This window comes from Camellia sinensis, chromosome 15 (assembly GCF_055761805.1).
Source record: "Camellia sinensis isolate YWXY chromosome 15, ASM5576180v1, whole genome shotgun sequence".
Classification (NCBI taxonomy): domain Eukaryota; kingdom Viridiplantae; phylum Streptophyta; class Magnoliopsida; order Ericales; family Theaceae; genus Camellia; species Camellia sinensis.
Window position 1 is genome coordinate 142,317,999 of NC_138975.1, and position 11,623 is coordinate 142,329,621.

The 11,623-nt window shown below is 34.9% G+C and overlaps 1 protein-coding gene across 1 annotated transcript; it reads right to left on the minus strand.

Annotated features, from left to right (window-relative positions):
• Positions 1-1,026: 1,026 nt before the first annotated feature.
• Positions 1,027-11,247, minus strand: LOC114280798 (protein THYLAKOID ASSEMBLY 8-like, chloroplastic). Its single transcript, XM_028223181.2, has 3 exons — positions 10,739-11,247; positions 9,413-9,803; positions 1,027-1,523 (listed from the first exon to the last, which is right to left on the minus strand). The coding sequence occupies exons 1-2, from the start codon at positions 11,171-11,173 to the stop codon at positions 9,414-9,416; spliced, it is 825 nt and encodes a 274-aa protein (XP_028078982.2). The 5' UTR covers positions 11,174-11,247; the 3' UTR covers positions 1,027-1,523; position 9,413.
• Between the last annotated feature and the right edge of the window lie 376 nt (positions 11,248-11,623).

An 11,623-nucleotide genomic window follows, 5' to 3' on the forward strand; every position in this document is an offset into this window, starting at 1 on the left:
GATTAAGTTATCAAATTCTTCCAGTTTTGATTCAAATTCTAACTGTTACGATTTTGTAATGGAAAATGTCATATGACACTCCGAGTGCAATTTGAACAAATTGAGAAATTATCCAAACCTAAGTCATGTTATGTTGAGAGTTGCTCAAACTCGATTCCCAACCAAGGTGTGGTCTACCCCAAACTCAATAAATTGAACCCAACCTAGGCACCAATTACCCACAAATTTGAATTGAGGGTTTTTTTCCCCCCCAATAAAGTTGGTTCCTTTCACATTTTTCCTAACAAAATCACAAGTATTATCAAAACAAGTAATCTGCAACGATAACATAACAGTGTATGTGAGATATAATACATATACTCAAGTCAATCTAACCGTGTAGATAACTTTAGAAATCATCGAATAGCCAATATTTCACAAATACATTCAAATTTGATTTGGGATTGTCTAGTGTATCTGCTAAGGCCAAACCCAAATTCAATTTGCACTTCCAAATTGCTACTCAAGCATGCACTAAGTTCAAAAACATGTTGCCCAAATCTCCACCCCCCCCCCCCCCCCAACCAAAACCCCAAAAAAAAAAGAAAAAAAAAATTGTGCCATGGTCAGATTTCTCAAGTTGAAGCCATTCGAGTTGGGCCCCTATGTAGAGCACAGATTGACCCAGTCCAGACCCATATTCAGGAACAATCTATGAAAATATAATAAATTACACTTCACCCCTTAGCATGTTTTACTTTGGTCCTCAAACGAAAAATAAAAAATAAAAAAACACACTTAGGTCTCACCCGAACGAGAGGGGGAAAAAAATATATATATATATATACACAGAAGAAGTAGAAGAAGTTGTTTAACAACCTGCCACATCATTTACAAAAATAATTCTCTAGGCATCATCTAGGTGGCATATGAAACAAACAAAACCAATGCAAGCCATTAAAGAAAATAGAAACCAAATCCACAACAGATTGCAGTAGGATTAGTAGGAACTCCTGAAATCACTTCATTCCAACTTTTCACTCAGCATTGTTAATGTTGGGTTCTATTTATTAAGATGGACATAGGAACAAGTTGAATTCAATAGCATACAACAGATTTTCTCAACATCTTTCAAACTAGTAGCAATAATAAACACAAGAAGTATTTCCCAATCTCCTAAAGTCATAAAATGGTTGCCCTATGACAGGAGACTCTGTGAATGCCTAATAGAGTGGGGCAACCAGAACAAACGAAAAATGAGAAATGCAAATTAGACAAAGCAAGATTTCAACTTTCCATCACATTTTCTGAAACTAAAGCAGATTGAAAGGCAAGCCATAAATTATCAGCAGTTATTGGACAATGACTCCTCCAATGATATAAGAGTTTTTTTTTTTCAACCTACCAAAAAGAAGAGGGGGAAAAAACCTACATTGTTAAGCTTTAATCTGGCTGTGTTCCCTTGTGGCGCACTCTCATTTCCCATCTCTCTACTCTTCAGCATAGAATTCCAACTTGGTCTCAATGCTTCCAACTTCTCTCATCTGATGAAGTGAAATGGTAGCAGGTAATGAAATCCACAACACGAAATAAGGTGAGAGCTAAAATCATGGAGGTAGAAAGAACAAATTGAGGAGGGAAAAAAACGACATCCGCATGAAGATATCTAGCTTCAAAAAGCAATTCATCCTGTTTCTTCAACATATGAACATGATGTTTTTTTTCTTTTTTTCTTTTTTTTTTTAGCAACAAGAACTTTATTGATAAATCAAAAAGGAAAGTAAACGAGGATGAGGCATCCTCTTACAAAGAAAAGGGAAAACACAAAACAAAGGCCTAAACAAGAAAACACAAATGCAAAAGCCTACATATCACACACTGCCAACCAATCTGTAGCTAACAAAAAAAGAGGGACCCCCTTAAAAAGAGGATTCCCTAAAATGCAAAAAGAAGTTAAATGGCAAACGCAATCCCACAAACAATCTATCCCTCGAGATTTATCTTCAAACACTCTCGCATTTCTTTCCAACCATAGAACCCAAAAGGTTACAAAGACCGCACAAGACCAAAGCAATTTGGCTCTCTTCGATCCTCCAAGAATGCGAAAGTCAACTTCGAGCATATGTGCACTCCTTTGCGGAGCTACCCACATAACATTCTCCAACAGAAATAACTTGTGCCATAGAAACAAAACTATTGGGCAATGCAAAAATAAATGATCCACGGATTTCCTATTCTTACAACACATCATGCACCACTGAGGATTTAAAAATCGATTAGGTCTCCGTTGCTGCAATGTATCATTTGTCCAAATGCCACCATGAACCAAGGCCCACATAAACACCTTCACCTTAAGAGGAGCACAAGTCTTCCAAATTCTCTTGGAGAAAGGAAATTGAGAAACATGATGTCACTACTTCATGTGAAGATAAAGGCATCATCTTGTTTACCACTCAATCAAACTATATATTCACTTGTTTGTAACGTCATCACCGAACACAATTTGAGCCAAACAACCTTAAAAGGGGTAGTAACCCCAAGAAAGTGGAGGCATAGAAAAGAGTTAAATGTTTGAAAGTATGTTACAGAGAACGCAAATCATTTTGGTACGGAGAACGGGAACGAGTATTTTCTTCAAATTAATCGCTTAACAACATAGTTCTACAAGCATTATTGCCCATTGTTTTTCATTGTCAATCCATAACTCCACTTCAAGCATTATATTTGACTTTTACTCTATTAAGAACTTTTAATGAAAAACATTAAAATAATAATAATAAAATAAAATTTATGGAAAAATTCATTTTACCCCTCATGGTTTGAGGTCAAAGCACTTTACCCTCCTATCGTTCAAATATAGCCAAAAAGCTCCTAAAAATTTATGAGATCAGTGTTTGCATTTTTTGATAACACTAGTTTGAAAAGAGTTTTAACTTGAGATATTTACTATGGGTCAGGAAAACAAAATGACCTACAGGAAATTACCAACAGCATAGTCTACAATCTTAAGTTTATTTTTTTTTCCATCAGCTTTAAGCTTAATCCTTAGAGGGAGCATGTCATCTATAATTTTTAACAACTATTTTAAACAACAAAAATAGAAGTGAAGTAGAAATTTATTGAACTTCATTAAGTATCGATGGAAAATAATTTGATTATCAAGTCATGTGATTAGGTAACAGATGGGTATGAATATGATTACATCTAGGGCTATGCAGCGGATCCACCGACCCACCACACCCGACCGACCCGACCCGACCCCCAATGGATGGATGTGTGCCACGTGGCGGGCGGATGCGGGCCTGGTTTATGGCAAATTTCGGGTTCAGGTCAGGTGGCGGGTAATCTGCCATTTTAGTCACCAGACCCGACCCGACCACATTGGCTATTTTTTTATTTATTTTTGGCTGATATCCTCATTTTCCCCCCTTTTCCTTTCTGCCATCTATCCGCCTCTTGTCATTTTGCCCTAATTTTCGATAGAGACAGACAGACATTCTCACTCTCTCTCTCTCTCTCTCTCTCTCTCTCTACCCTACCCATCGTCGGACGATCTACACGGCGTCGCCGATCGATACACTACTGACTGTATCTCTCTCTCTCTCTCTCTGCTTTCCTCTTCTTCTCTTTTCTTCTCTTCTTCTGATCTGAGTCTAATCTGTTTTTTTTTTTTTTTTTTTAATTCCAGTTCTAAAACGAAATAGATGGTTAGATTGATCGATATACAGTCTACTACACTGTCATTGACTGTAACTGAGGTACCTCTCTCTCTCTCTCTCTCTCCTTCTTCTTCTTCTTCTTCTTCTTTTTCTCTTCTTCTGAATCTTAACTGGTTTTATTTTTATTTTTATTTTTTGGTTCTAGTTCTAAACTTCTAATCGTTTAGATTCTAATCTTCTAATCGTTTAGATTCTAATCTATTATTATTATTTTGTTTTGTTCCAGTTCTAAAACAAGAGACGTGGTTAGATTGATTGATACAGAGAGAACCACAGAGAGGTTTGGTTTATTTTTTTGAATAATCTGTTTGTTAATCAGCTTTTATTTTATTCTTACTTCTAATTTGAACTTTTATTCAGCTTTTATTCTTACTTATTATTTTATTTTTTTGAACAATCTGTTTTGTCTACTACACTATCATTGACTGTAATTTCCTTTTTTAATTTTGTACAACATTTTTCTTTTCAAAATTAGTGTAGCAAGTTGTTCTGTAAATAAGAGATTGTGGGTAGAGAATCCTAATAAGGAAGAAGCATGATGAACCCAGTGACTTTTCAAAATTAGTGTAGCAAGTTGTTCTCAATGACTTTTTATTGTTGGCACATCTGGTGTCACATTATTCTGATTGATCAACTACAACACATATTCACACATTATTTTGTGTAATGCTCTTTTTTTTTTTATCATTTAACTACACATATTCCATCAATCAGAATGATGTGTAATGTGTAATGTGATCAAAATTATTTTAACAGTTAACTTATCATCAGAATATTGACTTTTTTTTGTAGTTGGATTTTATTTCTCTTTCTATTGAATGATTTGTTTCTCATTTACAATGTTTTGATTTGGTTAACTGTTAAAAAATTATTTTGGTTAACTGTTTGAATAACTTATCATCAGAATTGGTTAAATTATTTGGTTAACTGTTTGAATAACTTATCATCAGAATAATGATTTGTTTCTCATTTACAAAATTATTTTGGATTTTATTTCTCTTTCTATTTGAATAATGTTTCTCATTTCTCTTTATATTTTGTGTGAATAACAGAATATGTACTCATTTAACTACATCATCTGGTAACTACATACATCATCATGATGTGAGCATGATTGTTAACTACAGCATCTGGTGTCACATTATTCTGATTGATCAACTACACTTATCATCAAAAAAAAGAGTTGATCAAAATGATAATCTTCAAACTCTGTCCATTTAACTACACATTATTCTGACTAATTTACACTTATTCTGATTGATCAACTACATCATGGATTTAAACTTTGTCCATTTAACTCTGTCCAGTGAACATTAAACTCTGTCCATTTAATATCCTTCTTAGTTTAAACTAATCTCTTAGGTTTTCAAAAAGAGCATGGATTTGAAAAACATATTTTGAATGATTTTTTATTGGTTGTTGGTAGTTTATTTGATAATCTTTTGGCCATGGATCCTCCAAGTGAAGAAACTTTTTTTGTGAGTCCTAATGTTGAGCCTGAATCATCTTCTATTGACCCCTCTACCCAATCTAATGCTCCCCCTCGTAGACCACCCTTGGCCAAAACTAGTAGTAGTGGGAGAACAACATCAAAGGCTTGGGATCATTTTGAAAAGATTAAGGGCATTGATGGGAAAGATAGGGCTATGTGCAAGTATTGTAAGAAAGAATATATGGCAGGCTCTAAGAGTCATGGAACAAGTAATTTGTTAAGTCATTTGAAAAATTGTACAAAGTATCCATATAGGGATACTCATGGGCAACAATCATTGGGATTTAAACCTAGAGAAGTTGGTGGGGAGGATGTTGTTGATGTTGTGGCTACGCCATTTTCTGTAGAAATTGCTAGAAGGCATCTTGCGGAGATGATAGTAATAGATGAATTGCCCTTTAGATTTGTTGGCAGGGTTGGTTTTAAGAGGTTTTGTAATGTCATGCAACCCAAGTTCAAGATTCCATCTCGATATACCGTTGCTAGGGACATTCTAGACATATACACCAATGAAAGGGAGAGGTTGAAAAAAATTGTGAAGGGGCGCAGAATTTGTTTTACCACGGACACATGGACTTCCATACAAAATTTGTGTTATATGTGTCTAACTGCACATTTCATTGATGATGATTGGAAGTTACAAAAGAGGATCATAAATTTTTGTCAAGTTGAAGACCACAAAGGAGAAACTCTTGATAAAAAAATTGAGGCACTTTTAAAGGAGTGGGAAATTGATGGCCTTTTTACCTTAACTGTGGATAATGTGAGTTCCAATGATCTAACCATTAGATTCTTGAAACGAACAACAAAATTGTGGAAGGGAACTATCTTGGGCCATGAATTTTTACACATGCGTTGTTGTGCGCATATTCTAAATCTTATTGTTAGTGATGGATTGAAGGATCTTGAGTCTTGTATAGCGAATGTGAGGCATGCAGTGAGGTATGTGAGGTCTTCTCCAAACCGCCTTGACACTTTTAAAAAGTATGTGAAAAGTTTGAAAATTGAGAGTAAGAGCCTCTTGTGCCTAGATGTGCCAACATGGTGGAATTCAACATATCTTATGTTAGAGGCAGCAGAAAAATTTGAGAGTGCTTTTCAAAGAATGGGTGAGGAGGACTACAATTACAAACACTACTTTTTGGATAATGAAGGGGGTGAGAGGAGAGAGATGCCTACAGCCGAGAATTGGGATAATTGTAGGTGTTTTTGAAATTTCTTAGAATGTTCTACAATGCCACAAAGAGATTTTCTGGGTCTTTATTTGTTACTTCAAACACATTCTACACTGAAATTTTTGTCATTGAAAATATGATTGGACAATTAATCAAAGACAATGATCCTATTTTGTCTTCAATGGCAAAGAAAATGAAAGAGAAGTTTGACAAGTATTGGAGAAATGGGGATAAAATCAATCTACTTTTGTATATTGCGGTTGTGCTTGATCCTAGAAGAAAAATGACAAACTTGCAATTTTGTTTCTCAACAATTTTTGGTGGAGATATGGTGAAAGTGAAAGAAATGTTAGACAAGGTCAAAAATTGTTTGGGCAAATTGTATGATCATTATGCCACACTTGAGCCAACAAATGTGCATGCCTCCAATGTAAATGAAAGAGTAGATATTGTGATAGATGAAAATGACCCACACTCTATTGTGAACTCTCAATTTAACTCGTTTTTGGAGGGGCAATTTTGTAGTAATGGGAGTATGTCGGAATTGGACAAGTACTTGGGTGATATTGAGAAAGGTGAAAATAATTCTCAATTTGATATCTTGGAGTGGTGGAAGGATAATGCAACAAAGTATAGAGTATTATCACTTATAGCACGAGATGTGTTGGCGATGCCTATTTCCACTGTTGCTTTTGAGTCAGCTTTTAGTACAGGAGGTCGTATACTTGATCCATTTCGTAGTTCACTTGCTCCCAAGATGGTGGAGGTTCTTGTTTGTGCACAAAATTGGCTTCGAAGTAACATTCCAATATGCCTTAGACAAGCAATGAATGATATTGAAGAATTTGAACAACAATATGATTCGGGTAATACATTCAATGATTTATTTTGTTTTAAATTTCATTGATTTTGTATTATTCAAAATTCATTATTTTCACTTTACATGTTTTTCTTGTGTTATGTTTTATGTGTAGTTGTTTCAGAATCAAGTTCTTGTTCAAGCCCAAGTCCGGAACCTAATTTTATTGAAGTTTAATATCATGGTAAAATACCCCTCCCCTTTGCTAAATGTTGTTAATATATGTTTATTTGTTTTAAGTTTAAGGCTTTTTAGTGTTTTCCTTATTAAATAATTTCATTTTTTTTGTTATGCAGGTTTAGATGGTTCATTTCATGGTTTGGCTCAAGGAAATTAATGACTTTTTGCTTCTTTTTGGATGACTGTATTATTATTTGGATGACTGTATTATTTTTATTTTTTTTTAAACTTTGGATGATTTTCAACTTCAACTTTGGATGACTGTAATGAATTATGTTTTTGCATTGCCCACTAGAACGTTGAACTTTGGATGCCCAGGAGAAGATAATGGAAATTGATAACATGTCATGTCTTATGAGGTTTGTTAAGTTGATGCTTTTTTGGAATTGTTGAAGTTTTCTTTGTGCCTATGGTTTTATTTTTGTGAGCAAGGGATTTTTGTTTTACTCATGTTCTGTTATTGACATCTCTTGTGAAAAGATAAATAAATTTTTTTTTTCCCTTCTTTTTTTGGTGCATTTGAGAATAATTTTCTTAGATAATACATGCACTTTGGCCAGAGATTGGTTTTTGGCACTTGGTTTGGGCAATCTTGAATTTCCAATAGAATCACTTTTATTTGGAGAAGAAAAAGAAGCAACATTAGATATTGTAGGTGGGAGAGAATTGGAGAGCACTTGTGTTAACTGTTATATGTTACACTGGCAAGATGACATATAAAATAAAATAAATGTGGAGTTCAATAATATTACCCTCTGCTTATTATTTAGTGAATGGTATTGGATATCTTCTTCTTTTTCAAGATTCAATTGACAGTTTTAGACCTATCAAATTTATGTATGTTTGTGCAATGTTTTCTGGTCTCACATCACATGTGAAGAAGATGAATGGCAGATTTGATGCATATTGTTTTTGGCTCAAGGAAAACAGTCCTTTGGAAATTGATTTGTGTGTGGATTGCTAAAAGGTTTTGAGGTTATTTGTTTTAAGGAAAATGATGTTCAAATTTAAACCAAATCAATTTGAATAGTGAAAAAGATAACGTGTCACTTTAACATTACAGAGTGTTATAGGCCCACACAATTCACTTTTTTTTATGAGAGCTTTAGTAATAGTCTATAAATAATTAATTAAGGCCCATAGAATTTTTTGTCAAAAAATAAAATTTTGTTAAAGCAGTCTGCCCATTCATTTTAAAATTTTGTTAAAAGAACACTGCCACTCAAACTCAAAGCACAGCGTATCTATCTAATCTATCTACCACTGAATATGATATTGAATATTCAATATACACACAAAAAAGTGGGGTATATCAGTGATGTTTGTTAATTGAATTTTTTCCTTTGTTTTTTTTATTTCAGTGATATTAATTGAATTTTTTCTTGGGTTTTTTTTTTTTGTATGTTGAAAATTTGTAAAATTTCAAACCGCCAAACCGATTCGCATCCATCCGCCAAATCCGCATCCGCCGGATTGGCGGACGGATGCGGATTGATTTTCACCAATCCGCCAATTTGGCGGATGGATGACGGATTAGAGGTTTCGTGGCCGCAACCGATCCGCGCCCACCCCTAATTACATCATCTAGTTCCAGGACAACCCAAAGTTGATTCTAGAGGTACTAATGAACTAGAGGCAGCTAAATAACTCAGTGATGTAATGCTTTTGCCTACATCAGCCCCAAAGCCATTGTTTCCATATTAATGAAACCTAACGCTGTGTTTGGATGATCATGGATTTGGATAGGAATTGGAAAAGAGAAAGGAAAAGGCAAGGGAAATGAACAAAAAACTTTGTTTAAATTTCATTCACATTTCCCACACCTTTTCCTTTTCCTTTCCAAATCCCTATACAAATCCATACTCCAGACACAACATTGCTTCTTAAGGAATTCGATACATCATCCCTAGAAAAGCCATCACTCATCTTCATAACATGCTACATGCAAGAACTAATACAACTAATTAGACCAGTATATAAAAATGCAGCCAGAGCACGAAATACATACCTTAGCGTAGTCCAAATATCTCTTCCGGAGGATCATAAACATGGTTGTCAGGAAAAATCTCCTCAAAGTCTTGTTTTACTCTGTTTCTCAAGAGGGGATGTGGCAAAAGTCCCTTCAACAATATTCTAAATGGTAACTCCTCCGGTGGATCTGGAGACTTCTTCATGTCCTCATAAATATTCATGGCATCTGCAGGAGACCCACACCTCAAGAAGCCCCGAATAACTTCGGTATATGTTTGAGAATCAGGAAATAAATCTTCATTTCTCATACTTTCCCACAATTGCATCACATCATCCATTTTCTTACATGTTGCTAATGCAATAATCAGGTCCTTATAGAGGAAGACATCAGGCTTATACCAGTCTTCCTTTTGAATTACCCTAAAGATCTGACAGTCCAAGTTGGTTGTAAGCGCAAAGCACATTTCAGGGTAATAAGGGCTTAAGACATATGGAGTTTGTTAGCAAAAGTATCAAAAAACCTAAGCAAAACACAAGGATTTTGACAGTAAGTAAGAACAATAAAATACTAGGCACAATAATATAAAACCCAGATATACATTTGACATACAATTTGTTCAGGATAACATCAACATAATTATTATAGGTGAAATTGCAAATGAACAATAATTGGTCTGAACCAACCCTTCCTTCCCTAACCCCCTCCAACCTTTGTATCTTGACTAGATCCAAAATCGTAAGGAAAAAGTATGAGTTAAGCAAAGACAAGAAGTGAGGTATTATTAGCAACAGAAAATTTTGCAGCAATTGTATGGCACATTTGGTTGCTGGTTAAAAGAGGGAGAAACCAAACCAAACCAAGCCTTATAGCCCAATCAAGTAGGGCCAACTACATGAATCTTTTTTTCTCCATTAAAATCTATCAAGGAAAATATGCTAAGTTAAATTAAATAAATTCATATTTCTTTTCACTACCGCATCTCATGTTAGCTTAGGTCTTCCCCTCCTCCTAGCATCTCCACTTGTGGTGATCCTATTACTCTTCTTTACCATTGCATATATAGGTTTTCGTTGTACAAGATCAAACCATCTTTAACATTCCATTTCGCAAAATATACTCATTTCTAATTATATCTTTTCTAGTCTTACACATGCATCTAAGCATGCTCATTTCAGGGACACCGTTGTAGGCACGAGTTTCTTAGTTGCCCAACATTCTATCCCGCATTGTTGGTGTTATAGCTGTTCTATAAAATTTTCTTTTCAATTTTTGTTGGTATTTATCGATCACATAATATGTCAAACACACTTGAGCTGAAGAAGACGAAGAAGAAGAAGAGATAAAATTGGAATAGAGAAATACCTTGAGAGCTAAAGTGACCTCCTGTTGGCGTCCGAGTTCATTGAGGACGGAAATCAAGTCCATCTTCAAGAGCCTGGAGACGTGGGTTTTGATGAATTGAGAAAGCTTCTCTTCATCATCTTTGAATCTCTTCAAACCCGAGATGACGAAAAGGGCTTCTTTGCCAATCAATTTCTTGCCCCTCCAGAGGGGTCCTCTTGGCCTCCCATCATGGTAGTAACAGCGTCTCAGACCACTCGTCAAGGCCGCTTCGCGTGAAATGGAATTTGTAACTGTAACATAGGGCTTTGAAGAAGAAGAAGAAGAAGAAGAAGAAGAAGAAGAGTGTTCGGTGATGATGATGGATACTAGTCTGAGTAGGTGAGGATCACCACGGAATAGTGATAAAGCAAACAGTGGAGTTTTGGTTCTGGTAATAATGCCTCCAAATGACATTCTAGACAAGTGCTGCTGGGCATCGGAAGATCGATCGTTGGTTGGGGTTTGATTTGAAGGGAGAAACGAAAACAGGGTTTGGTTTAACCATTTAAATCCCGGGAGATGCGGTCGAACCGGATCCTCAACCAAACCGCCCAAGAAAGAGCCTTCCTTTCATTAAAAAAGTAATTTTTGTTCATTAACAAATATTTAATTTTAAAATTTTTGTAAAATATATTTAATATTATACTCATTTTAAAGGTATAATTTCACATTTTTTAATAATGTCAATTTTATAAAAATTAAATTTATATATTAAAAGTTATTTGTAATATAATAAAAAATATATAATGAATAGTGTTATAGAGATGATCTTTCATTTTTCATACTCCCTTCAAATTTGAAGGATGAAACATCCATCCTCCCAAATGGAAGACGATATGGAGGCTGGGTTGGAATGAATTTTTT